Below are 15,118 nucleotides of genomic sequence, written 5' to 3'. Positions count from 1 at the left end.
TCTCTCTATCTCTCTATCTATCTTATTGAATGTGTTGCTGTGTGTGTGTTGTACAGAGAAAGTAGTAGCGTTTATGGAGAATGCAGATCAGATTGGAGACCTCCAAGAAATACCAGAGCCTCTTAGTCCGAATTGTGAATCTTTCTGTCGATACGTCAACGCCATCAACAATATGCCACGCAACATTGGCAAGGATGGCAAGTTCCAGCTGCTAGTTTGTCTCGGGGCAAGGTAAGGACACACGCATGCTTTTTGATGCATTTGTTTTAAATAAAGCATCTGAAAGTCGAACTCGGAGCAAAATGTACTTAGCATTTTCTGTATGTGTCTCGCACTCTCACAGAGATCGATTATTGTCGCAGTGGCTCCCTCTGCTGGCCGACTGCCCCGTCATCACGCGCATGTACGAGGAGAACGCGTTACTTCGGGACAAACTCACCGCCAGCTCTCTCGTCGGCGTCCTGGAAACGCTCAATGACTTTCCCATCACGCTGGAGACCTCCTTTACGAAAAGCGTTGAGCTGTAACCCCACACACTGAGCTCGAATTCAGACTGCTCCCCCTCTCCGCTGCCACCCTCAGGGCCAAAGGGGCTCTGCAAGTTACTCTGCCTTGTGCGTTTGCTGACCGGGGAAGGACTGAGAAGCTTCTCTCAACCTGACTATCTCCAAAGAAATGAACTCCGAACTTCAGAAGTGTGTTTTGTAGCAGTATTTGGAGTTGCGCTCTTTCGAACTGAAAGCGTTGACGACTTTTTTGAGAAGACTCACTTTTCCCCCTGTGGATTTTGCTTTCAAACCTGTGGTTATTTCCACACACATCTATCTGCGAGCGACATCTTCGTAACCACTAGCTTCAGATCATGTGCCGTCACTCTAGAAAGCACTGTAGGAAGCATGTTTTTTTTCAAAGTATGTCAAGATACTGTTCATTTGATAACAGTCGAGGAGCCTTAGTTTTGTCTGACACACTCAATAGCCGGCTTTTGATAGGCAAAACGACATCAAGTGTTCACAATGACTTGAATTTTACCAGTAAATCGATGTCTGTGTGTTTAAACTGAGGCTATCCATGTGCTGATTGGATAGTCTGAATTTGAGGGTGTCAGTTTGAAACATTCTCTTGGTTAAAAGCTTGTCAAATGTATTTTCCGAGAAAAAGGACATTCCAACATGATGTGAATCGCTGTATGTTACAAGATGTGTTTATAGTTTATGTGTGAGAGTATTGTGCGTGTGTGTGTGTGGCTGGTTTATCAGATGAACACTTTAGGAAGATGTGTTTATTTTGCCAATGAGTATTAACTTCATTCTTAGATACTTCAGTATCATGTTTGATTTTTTTTATGTTTAAGAAAAAAAACACTGGAAAACAAAGCAATAACAAGCCTCTCTCAGACCCCGTTTTTTTTTTTGCCATTTACTTTATAGTCGCGGTTAAAATCTCTCAAATCTTAAGTTACTTGTGGGGTGCTTTAAATATAAAGTGTAAACCCTAGTATTTATCACTAATTGAAGGTCTAAATGCAGCATATTACTTTGTAAATCCATGTTTGATTACTGCATTACTTGCACGTTGCTTAGAAATTAAACCCTTTAAGTATTGTTCTTAAATAACCAGTTATGTTTATGTTCTTTTATGCCTCAGTTTTAATCTGGAATCCATGCTGAGAGAAATCAAGCAGTAGGCTAAGCGCATTTGTTACAGGATGAATTACAACTTTGAATCACTTAATGTTACTTAAAGTTTTTTTTTTTTTAAGACTCTCAGCAATTGATCGAAGAGATCTGTAGTACGTCAACCTGTGTATTTTATTTCTTTTTTATAATGGCTCATCATTTGTATGTATTTATTTTCGAGCAAAACTTGTGACACTGTTTGATTTTGGATTAACTCAATTTTGGGGTGACTTATGCAGTACGCTGACACTGTATCATTTATTTATTTTAGTAAATGTACTTTATGATATGTTCAGACTTTGTATAGAATGGAACGTCCATTTTGTGTAAAAGTCGACTTTTGTTTTAGGCCTCGAAAGTTCTGGCTGGAGGATGAGGAAACTGCAGGAACTGTCCATGTTTGCGGTGCTGATGCATGCGCCATTTTAGATCTTGGAGATGTACGATTGCTGTAAATGAATTTGTTCCTAAATCCTTTGTCTCATTCCATACTGGTTAATGTTTTTTTTCCCCATTGTATGAAAAGCTTCTAAACATCAATCGTATTATGAAATGTTCCCTGTGTAAAGTGAGTTCCACCATCATGTTTATATTTGTGAAGCAACTCATTAAAATTGCTCCGTATGTCCATATTTGTGTCCTCTCTGAACTTTGAACGGTGTGTGCAGACAGGACATTTAGGCATGCATGGTATTCCAGGACAACACTCAGGTCCCAGAGAGCATTCCTCTATGAGGAGTCATTCTTCATGGAACATTATTTTTAGTTTAGGGACATGCTGATGGCATCTGTGAAACAAATGTTTAACACTTGGCTCATAGGAATCAAATAAATGTTTTTAGTAGAAACCTGAGATTTTTTTGGGGGGGGAGGGCAGGGAGTTCAACCTGACAGTTTTACCCAGGGGAGTACAATCCTGCTCCTGGAGGGCCACTGTCCTGCAGAGTTCAACTCGAATTAAACACACCTGAAACCGCTAATCAAGGGCTGAATCCAAAATCTGACCCTAAACCCTTATTCACTATTCCCTACGTAAGTCCAATAATGAGTGAATGAAAACTCGATAACATCCACGGATTTCAGACACCACTACAAATAATTTGAGGGGTGATTTTGGATTCAGCATAATGTCTTACAACTTCCAGACTGTTGTGTTGAGGCAAGTTGGAGCTAAACTCAGCAGGACAGTGGCCTCCAAGACTGAGCTTGGACACTGTAACCAATGTTTAACTGTTAAATGACAGATCATTTGATGCCCATTTAATTTGCCGTTTTTAATTCAAATGTTCCCTATATGTTATGTTTACCATTTTGTTAAAATAGGCTATATAACAAATGGTATAAAATGAAACGAGTAGTGATGGTGATAACTCAAGACAAAAGGTTGTGATTAATGTACATTTAAACAAGGGACGGATTGATACTTGATTACCACAGTAAATTAAAGCAAAAAATTCAACAACACTTTAATTTAGGGGGCAATTCACACTATTAACTAGTTGCTTATTAGCATGCATATTACTAGGGTATTGGCTGTTTATTAGTATTTACAAAGCACATATTAATGCTTTATTTTGCATGGCCATATTCTACATCCCCAATAGCCTACCTAAACTTAACAACTAGCCTACCTACTAACTAGGCCTATTTACGAGCAGTAACGTTAGGTGTTTACTGAGGCAAAAGTCGTAGGAACTAGTTAGTCAATAATGAGAATTGAACCCTAATCTAAAGTACAGTACAGCGGGATAAATTAACATTACTCTTTGGGTTTAAGAATTATTGACAGTTTACACAAGTCATTTTTACAGGCATATTACAAGTTTGGTAGGCAAAACAGTCTCCTGCTTGAGGTAATTAACGTTATTTTTTGCCCCAAACTGGTCTAAATTTGTGTGAATTTTTGTCTAATGTCCTTATAGCTCATTCGTTCTATTGAATTTATTCAGCAGCGGGACCCCCAAAATACGGCTGCCTCCAACTATTTTCACGAAGAAGTGTCGAAGACGAAGCTGCCGACATGTGCTCATGGCTGACGGACACGGAGCGAGAAGGATGTGCTGCGTTTGTTCCGACATCTGCTGTCCTCGTAGTAGTAGAGCGTAACTCCGCCCACCGGGATCTCAGCGCACTGGCTGCTGCCCTAGCAACCGGATACGCCCACGTTTCCCGCGTAATTTTCTTTCCCTTATATGGGCAACAGAATGCAGACGCAGTCAAACGTCAGCCGCGTATGCAAATGAGTTTGATTGAAGAAATTCAGAAAATGGTGGATGGACATCAGCGCATGCGTAAACATTTTACTATACTCAGACAGAAAGTGAGACAGTAACGAGTGGCGCATTGTTAAATGTGTTACGCCTGTAACTCTTGGATTTCGCCGTGTGATTTGACTTTAACTGCTCCAAGTCGAGGTAAGAATAAAGGGCTTTTTCGTAAAAGTTATTTAACAGTTCATATGTGTGCAGAAGATGTCATAATTCGCCTTTCGTAAGGCCCCCTTAAGAAGTTGTGTGACAGTGCGATGCCCGGGTGAAAGCTGTCGCATTCTTCAGGAATGTAACAGTAAGATCACTTTTGAAGCTTGCTGGGATTGTTTTACGTTTTTGCTTTGGTATAAAAGCGTGCGATAAATGTTTACACGAGGAGGCTGCTGTCCATACAGCGCATCACATTTTAGGGCGCTCGCATCCTTTCCTGACGATCGCTGTTAAGTGTTTGATAGCAGAATTGATTTCTCTGAAGCCGGAGTTGATTTTTTATTTTACTAGTCAGAACAGACATAGACAAAAAGGCGTTACAAATGAGTGTTTTGACAGAAATTCGGCCAATATTGCATTTTAAACTAAACAGTTTGCATTCGTAGTCAGGTCGAAAGCCAATATAAAACTATAATAGTGAACATGCTTTCTCAAATATGTGTGTTTTGTTGTTACGTGCGTGCATTTAAAACAAGTTTGGTTGTTTCTGGTCGTTTTGAACTTGATAGCCTATACTGAACCCGTCTGACTGCGTGTGGTCTCCGCTGTTGGTGGGTGTGCTTCAAAACAAACCCGCATTTTCACAAGCTCATCAACAACGTTTCCAAACTTCTGCTTCTCTAACCCAAGGAGTTCAGCGTTAATTTAACGATTAGAGCTCCTACTGTTAAAGGTTCATTTCATGTGGAGAGGGAGGCGGTGTCGCTGACGCATTTAAACGTGGGTCTTATTAAATCGATATTGTATTTTATCATTCTGGACTGTTTAAAAGTGTCTTAAGTTGTTATATCAAGGACATACACGTGCAAATGAGCGTTTTGTTGCGCTCAACGCTCTTCGGCTAAGTTGTTGCACGGACCGCATGTGTTTACAGTCTCGAGCGCGAAGCATGGAGTCGCACGAGCCACTGACGCAGAGTCGCGCGGAAAACAAAGAGCAGCGGTCGAGCAGTTCGACTAAATTCAACTGTGTTTCTCCTTTGAGCACCGCTGGCACCAAAGAAAGCGCGTTAATTAGTTGCTCGAACAGGGAAGGAGTCGTTTATCAGTGAAACCGCGGTGAAAACATGCTGAATGTGTGTGTTTAAAGATGCCGTGTGGCGTGCCATGCTTCCGCGGGAGCTGGTGGGCGGTGAATACGGCGGGACACACGCACCATTTCACTGCAGTGCGCGAGCGTGGACATTTAAACATTGATAATGTCCGTTCGATGTCATCTGGACAACTTTAGATGACACATTTAGGTATGTTAATGGCACTTTTGATCGCGGTTTCCGCTACGGCATCGCCTTACTTTTTTGCCCCCATTTTCTGCCCCTCCTCTCCTCTTAAACGCGTTGCCATGTTTGAATTGCGTCAGAGGCAGAATATAGAAGCGCCCGGTTCACTCTCACACTGTACTCTTCTCAGGCTAAATGTTAGAAATTGCTCTCTCTCTCTCTAAAAATAAATAAATAAATAAATAACCAAAGGTTTGGACAGATGCTTCCTCTGTATTGACCCAGTTATAATGTATGAATTTGATGCCTCGCGAGGCACCGCTGCTGTCACCGATCTCTGTCGATGCGCGAGGCCACTGGTGTCCGACTCCATCAGCACCGAGAGGTTATATAAGACCGAGCACAAGGTCCATTAAGCTCTTATCCCACTGACGCGATGATGACTGATGATAACCCATCTCTCTCTCTCTCTCTCTCTCTCTCTCTCTCTCTCTCTCTCTCTCTCTCTCTCTCTCTCTCTCTCTCTCTCTCTCTCTGTGTGTAACAGAATATTCTATATGTTTAGTTTATGTAGGTTATAGGCCATCGCACACCCACACACACACACACACACACATACACACATATATATATATATATATATATATATATATATATATATATATATATATATATATATATATATATATATATATATATATATATTAGGCTGTAATAACTATATTTATAACATGTATAGTACATTTACGTATCATGTATATAAAGTAATATGTACACACACGTTTGTATATAATATATAAAATGTATGTATATCAATTATTAAAATACTGATGAAAACAAGCAGTCATAATAATATATTTTCATATTAATTAGTGTAACTTTTAACCATTATTCCCATGACTTGACCGATTTTATTTTATATATTACATTTTATTCAAAATATTTCCATATTTAATATAAAGTTAAATTACAAAGTGTTTATTATAATTATTAGGACATTTTTTTATTATTATTATTATAGCAGCCATTATTCCAGTCTTCATTGTCACATGATCTTTGAGAAATATGCTGATTTGGTGTATCATTTCTTATTATCAATTGGGCTGCTTGATATTTTAGTGGAAACTGCCCATTCAAAAGTTTGGTATACGTGAGATAAATTAAAAAAAAGAAAAGAAAAAGCTTTTATTCAGCAAGGACACATTCAATTGATCAAAAGAATCCTGAAAAAAGTATCACAATTCCCGCAAGAACTGTTTCAGCATTGTTAATATCGAGGATCTATAACAGTAACTTTGTTTGGAACTATGATACTATAGTATGTTGCAGCCAATGTGGTTAAACATTTGTGTTAAATCATTGTGAATCAGCAGAAGTACCATAAAGAGAGTTGTTGTTCTTGTGTCACAGATGTTTGGCTTTCATAAGCCGAAGATGTACCGCAGCCTTGATGGATGTTGCATCTGCAGGGCGAAATCCTCCAGCTCTCGTTTCACTGACAGCAAACGCTATGAGAGAGACTTTCAGAGCTGCTTCGGGTGAGTACGTCTCTGTTATGTGCATGTGGTTCATTTTGCAATAACATGATATTAACATCTGCCTGGTGAAATTACAGTGAGTACAGTATTTGTATATTGTGTTTCTAGTCAAGCGATCAAACCTTATCTTTTAGAAATAATATTGTTTGTTCGTGACATGAGAACGTCAGTGATTTCCATACGCATGCTGCAATTACAATGATATATACAATGGGATTCTTCTACAGTTTAGGCGAGACTCGCTCTGGTGAAATCTGCAATGCTTGTGTCCTGCTGGTAAAACGCTGGAAGAAGCTTCCCGTCGGTTCTAAGAAGAACTGGAATCATGTAAGCTCTGCCAAATTCAACCAGGCTCTGCACACTCACACTCACACAGCCTCTTGTCTATCACACTGAAGTCTATTCAACTCAATTTTCAATACATATTGCTCCAAAGCAGCTTTTCACAGAATCCCCCCCAGTGAACAACCAAACTGCAGCTGTAGTGACAACTCCCTATGTAGATGAGGAAATCTTGGAAAGAGCTGAGAATTATTTGGGAAAGCCCACATCCTCAGGATGACACATATTTAAACAATTTTAATTATAAATGCACAATATATTTATTATTTATTTATAAATATTTATATGAACAGATGTAATCTGTATACATAATAATAATTAGCTACATAGTATTAATGAAAGTATTCACTAGTTTGTTATTCAATTCAATAAGATTTCAGTGATTACAAATTACATCTAATGCAGTTAATATGATATATGACAAATAAGATAATCATGTTTAATCCACTGATGAAACTGTTGATCTTAACTACTAATAATAGTAATAATAATAAATATAAATGTATCTGTTTTGTTTTTGTTAGTATATATATATATGTAATACCTAAAACACAAATTAATATACATTTATTTATTGTTGTTTTTAACCACTGTAATATAAATTATATGACAATGATCAATAAATAAATCATTTATATTAATTTGTGTGTTAGGTATCTATAATAAATGGAATGATCTATTATAAAATTGAAAAGAAATAACGAAAATAAAATATACAATAAAATGCCTAAAATATGAATAATGTATTTATTGTACATTATACATGATTACAAATATATTTATTGTTTTGTTTATAAGTAATATAGTATAATTTGTATGAAAATAAATGTATTAAATAACTATAAATCTGACATTTAATATAATATAATATGTGAAACAAATTAATATGCATTTATTGTTTTGTTTTATATATATATAATACCTAAAACACAAATTAATATAAATGTATTTATTGTTGTTTTTAACCACTGTAATATAAATTATATGTCAATAATAAATAAATAAATCATTTATATTAATTTGTGTTTTAGGTATCTATAATAAATGGAATGATCTATAATAAAATGGATAATAAATAATGAAAATAAAATATACATGTATTTGTAAATGTATTTATTGTACATTATTGTACATAAATATAAATATATTTATTGTTTTTTTTATAAGTAATATAGTATAATTTGTATGAAAATAAATGTATTAAATAACTATAAATCTGACATATAAAATAAAAATAATAATATGTGAAACAAATTAATATGCATTTATTGTTTTGTTTTTGTTTATATATATATATATATATATATATATATATATATATATATATATTATACACTGACAATGAAATAATGAATTCTTTTAAAACATGATTAAATAAATAAATAATTATGAACCTGACTTATAATATAATACCTGAAACACAAATTAATATAAATATATGTATTGTTTTTTTTTAATTATAACTAATATAATTATATTGAAATGAATTAATTACATAAATATTACATTTCAACCACTATCTGAAGTTTGTTTTTGTTATCAATTGTTATCAGGTGGTTGATGCACGAGGGGGACCGAGTCTGAAAACTACAGTGAAGTCAAAGAAAGTCAAATCCCTGTCCAGACGGATCAGACCGAACCAGATCAGCAGAGTTCAGAAGGTGCTGAAGAGACACAGTGAGTACTCAATCACATTCAGTTAAACAAAACTAAACAAAACATCAAATTGTTCTTGGCATGTTCCTGATAAAAAAATGTCTTTGTTAACAGATTCAGACGCTCACAGCACCACCTCCAGCACTAGCCCCGCCCAGTCGCCCAGCTACAGTAACCAATCAGATGACGGTTCTGACTCTGAGTTGACTCCTGGCTCCGCCCGCTCTCCAGTCTTTTCCTTCTTGGACCTGACATACTGGAAAAGGTATTTACTATGCCTAATAAGTCTGACTTAAAAGTGTTCATCAGAACGAATACTTTTAAATTACCCGTTTTTAAATCTCTCTAGGCAGCGGGTATGTTGTGGCATCATCTATAAAGGTCGCTTTGGGGAGGTTCTGATTGACCCACATCTCTACAAGCCCTGCTGTCAGAAAAAACAGGAGCAAGAGCAGGAGGAGGAAGAAGAAGAGGAGGAGGAGGAAGAAGAGGAGGACGGAGACCTTGACAAGGAGGAGGTGCAGAGCAGTCAAGAGATTCTCTCGTCTATTCAACCGCACTCCGCTCCCCAAATAAAAATGGAGCAGGAAGTGGATGAGGAGTGGTGATGCCACTTTCCCAGGGTACTGAATTGGCATTCTTAGGAAGCCTTCGAGAGTCAGAGGCGTAAGACGTTCTCTCGGATAGCCTCCGATTCAAGAGCAGCTGGATCCTTCCTGTTTCTCTCCCCCTTGTTGACAATGTGTCCCTTTCATTTCCTTTGCGGCCGAATCAACCTTTATTTATCAAACTGAACTGGCATCCTTGTTTTTCAGAGCCTGGTACCACGCCATTCCAGTTCACCCCTTCTTTTATTTCGCAGACTGGAAAAATGAGTTTCCTTTTTTTGCTATCCCACTCACAACAATGCTGGATCTACATATATCACGCATAGAAATGTAGAGAATAGACTCGGACAGTGACCACAACCCTACACTGTCACTTTTGTACCCTTGAGCACCATTGTGCGCTTCCTCTGGGTGAGGGTGACTGTCTCTGCAGTTAGTGTACAGTATTTAGAATACAGCAAGCAGCATCTGCTAAATTCTAGCTCAGCGAAGATGATATTCCTCCATTCTAGCTGGGATATAGCCGTTATTTAGGGAAGCTTTTGATCTTTGCCTTTTATATATTTATTTTGTCTTTATTGTGAAGTCCTGCTCTGTTTTTTCCTCTTGGTTTGTATTTAAAAGGGGTTAGTTCATCCAAAAATTAAAATTATGTTATTAATTACTCACCCTCATGATGTTCCAAACCCGTAAGACCATCTTCGGAACACAAATGAAGATATTTTTGATGAAATCCGAGAGCACTCGGACCCCTCCATAGACAGCAATGTAATTAACACTTTCAAGGTCCAGAAAGATAGTAAATTCAATTCAATTCAAATTTATTTGTATAGCGCTTTTCACGATACATATCGTTTCAAAGCAGCTTCACAGAAAATGCATCTACATTACAATTTAAATTGATTTGTACATGTTATGCATTTCAGAATTGCACATATACAAAGCACACAGATTAGCCAACTATCTATTATTAATCAATATAATAACTATATATATAAAGTAAAGACATTATTAAAATAGTCCATGTGACTACAGTGGTTCAACTTTAATTTTACGAAGCAACGAGAATACTTTTTGTGCGCAAAAAACAAAAAACAAATAATGACTTTATTCTTTACAATGCATGCGTTGTGGTGCTCACATGAACAGCGTCGGCCAATGGTAAGCCGGCGTTCTAGCGTAGCTCTGGCGCAACTCGGAAGTGCTGCACTGTATTTACTACGTCAACAATGTAGGAGACTGACACAGACGTGAAGAAATTGTTGAATAAAGTTGTTTTTTTTTGTTTGTTTTTTGCACACACAAAAAATTCTCGTCGCTTCATAAAATCAAGGTTGAACCACTGTAGTCACATGGACTATTTTAACGGTGTCTTTACTACCTTTCTGGGCCTTGAAATTGTTAATTACATTGCTGTCTATGGAGGGGTCAGAGAGCTCTGGGATTTCCTTAAAATATCTTCTTTTGTGTTCTGAAGATGAACGAAGGTCTTACGGGTTTGGAAGACATGAGGGTGAGTAATTAATAACAGAATTTTCATTTTTGGGTGAACTAACGCTTTAATGGGGCAGGACTCCTAAAAATGTAAAAAATAATTATGTTATGCACCCTCATGTTGTTTCATATGGAGCGCCTATGGACATGGTGATGGAAAAATATGAGATGGGAGGGAAAATATATTACAATGCCTTTGCAGTCTCTTGCAAAACTTTTGCGTTCCCCTGAAAAACTTTGCGTTCGCTCGCAAAACATTTAACATATAATTAACATGTAATTTTTCCATCACCATGTACCTTTAGGGGCTCTGTAGTTAAAAATACCTTTACATTTCATTCCTTTTTTGTGTGTTTTTTTTAAGAACATGTGGGCTAGGGTTGTCAAACTCCAAAATGACAAAAATCACCATATAATTATCTTAAAAATGGACTTATGTGCTTGTATTCCAAGTCTTTTGAAACCATATGTAAGCGATAAATGTAATCCATACGACTTTTGACAGACATTCAACTTTTATGGTGCGTTTTGGAGATTGATGCCGCCAGTCCCCATTCACTTGCAAAAAAAAATATTGCAGGATATTCTTCAAAAATTCACATTTTTGTGTTTAATGTAAGAAAAGTAAAGTAGAATGATGTGAAGGTGAGTAAATGACGGCAGATATTTTGGGGTTTTAGGGTGAACTGTCACTTTTAAACCCTGATTTCAATGCAGTTTGTCTGTGTTTAGCCACTAATGGGCAGCAAACTCAACTCATAGTGTTTTACTGCAAACATTTCCTCACACAGCATTTATATGGCGCAGAGGCAGAAAAATGTTGCCTGGTTATCAACACTCTTGTATTCAGTGTACTAATGTAAATATGCAAAAGTGTAGATTTAAGGTTTTTGGTTAAGATCAGTGTCTAGCATGAACGCTAAGGAAACTATTGTCTTGATGGGAAAAAAAAGCATGAATTTTTTGCATGGACTTCTAAGAAGATTTTTTTTTTTTTGCAATCATGTTAAAACATGAATAATTTGGGCACATTTTGAGACGGTCCCAAAATATATTTTTGTAGATAAATGCCAGAAAATAACAAAAATGAAATCAGAGTTTTGACATCTTAAGATGTCAGTGTTGTTTAATTATGACAGGGGTTTAATTGTCTTCAGATCTTTTTTTAGAATTGGATATTTTCAATATTGTCTCACTCAAAGCCAAAAAGCCCAATGTTTTTTGCTATTTATTCTGTCATCTTATATACACGTGTTCATATACCTCCTTCCTCTCTCCCTCTCTGCCTTTTGTAAATAGTAATTTCGCAATGACAGATACTACTTTTTTTTAAGTGTCATGAAAGATTTGAGCACATGGTCTGATCGTTTTGTTAATTTGTTTGCCTTTTGCTCCAGGGAAAACGCTTTTCAAAATACTGAAAGGCTAAATCAACGTTTTTCATTATATACTCGTCTGATAAGCTTTCATATATAAGGAGTATTCATACTATATATCCCAAATTTTCACCTATGGTACAATAGGTCTGTCCTGTCAGTTTTTTAATGTTTATTATGATGGCCTTGGCTGTCTTGGATTGTACAAATTACGTTGACGCACACATACTTCTGTTGAATTCCAGGGGGTGGCGCTAGAGAGTTCATTTATTTCACACAAAACACTCAATTGCACATTAATTTTAATTCTCTCTCTGGGCAATTTATTTAATATCCGCTCTGTTTTGAAATGGGTATTTTGATGGTGGCAGCTCGTGGCTTTAGTGTGAATATGCCATATCATGGAATGACGTGAACAATGACTGTATTTGTGGTAACATCTTTTCAGCTGAAGCACCTATATGGGGTTTCCTAACGTGTCATCTCTATGAAGGCATTATTTGTAAATATAAGAGGTATGAGACTGAGCAACGGTTATGATGATGAATATGCTTTTGTCTTATTTATTTCATATTTATTTGTTTTGTGGTCTTTTTCTTTTTACGTCTCATCCGATTTTGTCGTAGGACTGGCCTGTCTGTCCTATCAACACTGCAATATGGACTGAAAATGCTTTGACACATGTCACGTATAGTAGGCTGAGATTCACTAAATATTATGGAGAACTTCAGGACTGGACAGCTGTAAAAACAAATGTGTGTGTGTGTGTGTGTGTGTGTGTGAGTGTTTGCTAACCCTGTTGAAAAAACAGCATATGCTGGTTAGGTATGTTTTGAAGCAGCTGGTTTACGCTGGTTATAAGCTGGAGCTAGTTGCTTAAACCAGCTCAAACCAGTTGCCATGCTACTAAACATACCTAACCAGCATATGCTGGGTTTTTTTTTTCAATTGGGAAGTACAACAATCTTATTTGATTATTTTTATACTTTTGTTTGAGGGTGTCTAATGCCCACGTACTTCCCTTAGACTAGTCCTTTAGTTGTAGTGCTACAGGCATGTATGGTAGCTATGCACTTTGTATTCATATTACTAGAGATATATGAAGCAGGTTTTGTATTTTTTTACATATTGTACTTTTTACTTGTTCCTCAATAAATGTAACTTGTGATGGTTACACTTGTTATTTGCATTTGCAGACGCTTTAAAAGCAACTTTTACACTGGATTCAAGATAAACATTTGACTAATTCATGCATTCCCTGGGAATTGAACCCATGACCTTGGCATTGTTAGTGCCATACTACTGTTTAAAACTACAAGAACATATAGTTAGATCATACCAATAAATAACATCCCTGGTTTCACGGACAATGCTTAAGCCTAGTCCCAGACTAAAATGCATGTTTGAGGTGTTTTAACTGAAAGCAACTTGCACTGACATATCTTTAAATATGTCAGTGCCATTGTTTTCTCTCAAGATGCACATTAGTACTTTGGACATTTTTAAAAATCTACTTAAATGTCCTAATATAAACCAGTGAAACCAGGCCTTAATAAACTAGATAGGGTAATAGATAGACAATGGATAGAGGATGGTGTTTGCAACACCAAAATTATGGTTTCAGTTCCCAGGGAATACATGAACTGATGAAATACAACAGTTTTGGGTCAGTAAGAAGAAATTAATTTATTAATTCTGCAAGCATGCATTAACCCCTAAATGCATGAATGTTTTGCCAATCATTATTATATATTCCGGTCTTTAGCGACCCGGATATCTAACATGGATGGATCTCTATAAGTCGTGATATTATAAAACTATACTTAAATTAGATTAACAATTACAGAAGAATAAAATAAAGCATATTTTGTTACCTTTTGGAGCTTGGGGCTCCCTTTAGGGTTCAGTTTGTGTAAATATTTTATACCATCATCACTATCATCGTCAGAGCTCATTTCCCACTACATTCAGCATCTGGCTTCAGCATATTTGCGATCTCAAACATATTCTCAAAACTATCATTTTCAACATCTTCAGATATTTTGATCGCTGACAGCTTCAGATCCACCATCAAGTGAAAGTGACTCTAATATTTGAATACTTGCCCTCCAGTAAATCACTGAGCCACATCAAGTTTTGCTGATGATACTTCACATTCTTTTGTTTTCTGCCTGCGGGAACTATGAGTGAAACGTCACTTCATCATTGTGTATCACACGTTGCCTTCTTGAGGAATAAAGGTTCCACTCATTCAGTCATCAAAGATTCAATTACTGTTGTGCAGAAAAAATATACACTCTTACATACCTCGGGTCGTTAGCGACCCTATACAATTTTTTGGAGAAAAAAAATTAATGGGAAAACAGGCATTGTTTTATCATTTTATTATTTTTTTCTTGTTATATTGTTTATAAAGAATTGATTGAGGAATACTAAGAAGGTTGATGTCTATCTTTTAAAATGAATTAAGAGGAGAGTAGTGAATGACATTTCGGGTCACTAAAGACATGAGGTATGCGTTTAAGGGTTAAAGGGATATTTCACCCAAAAATGAAAATTCTGTCATCATTTACTCACCCTCAAGTTGTTCGAAACCTGTATGAGTTTCTTTGTTCTGCTGAACACAAATGAAGAAATTTAGAAGAATGTTTGTAACAAAGCAGATAGAGCAACCATTAGTATTTTCCCCCCTACTATGGTAGTCAATGGTTGCTCTATCTGCTTTG

At 36.6% G+C, this 15,118-nt stretch overlaps 2 protein-coding genes across 9 annotated transcripts in view; both read left to right on the top strand.

Moving 5' to 3' along the window:
- dennd5b (DENN/MADD domain containing 5B) overlaps positions 1 to 2,309 on the top strand; it is a 51,800-nt gene extending 49,491 nt beyond the window's left edge. For all 8 annotated transcript variants that reach the window (XM_079816401.1, XM_079816400.1, XM_079816397.1 and 5 more), the window contains 2 exons: positions 57 to 231; positions 344 to 2,309. In XM_079816401.1, coding sequence (XP_079672527.1) covers positions 57 to 231; positions 344 to 527 — 359 coding nt within the window. In that variant the 3' untranslated portion in view covers positions 528 to 2,309. The remainder of the gene's footprint in view (positions 1 to 56; positions 232 to 343) is intronic.
- A 1,643-nt stretch (positions 2,310 to 3,952) lies between these two features.
- On the top strand, positions 3,953 to 9,661 carry sinhcaf (SIN3-HDAC complex associated factor). Its single transcript, XM_079816592.1, has 6 exons — positions 3,953 to 4,093; positions 6,789 to 6,916; positions 7,144 to 7,243; positions 8,812 to 8,935; positions 9,029 to 9,179; positions 9,264 to 9,661. Exons 2-6 carry the CDS (start codon positions 6,789 to 6,791, stop codon positions 9,520 to 9,522), a joined length of 762 nt encoding a protein of 253 aa, XP_079672718.1. The 5' UTR covers positions 3,953 to 4,093; the 3' UTR covers positions 9,523 to 9,661.
- Positions 9,662 to 15,118: the final 5,457 nt, after the last annotated feature.

This window comes from Gobio gobio (genome assembly GCF_949357685.1).
Source record: "Gobio gobio genome assembly, chromosome: 5".
Classification (NCBI taxonomy): Eukaryota; Metazoa; Chordata; class Actinopteri; order Cypriniformes; family Gobionidae; genus Gobio; species Gobio gobio.
The sequence above is the reverse complement of the archived record's forward strand: the minus strand, read 5'-3'. Positions and strand labels throughout refer to the sequence as shown.

Coding starts and splice junctions, on each gene's coding strand:
- sinhcaf (XM_079816592.1), top strand. CDS start 6,789: ATGTTTGGCTTTCATAAGCCGAAGATGTACCGCAGCCTTGATGGATGT. Junction 6,917..7,143: donor GACTTTCAGAGCTGCTTCGG/GTGAGTACGTCT, acceptor ATTCTTCTACAG/TTTAGGCGAGACTCGCTCTG. Junction 8,936..9,028: donor GAAGGTGCTGAAGAGACACA/GTGAGTACTCAA, acceptor CTTTGTTAACAG/ATTCAGACGCTCACAGCACC.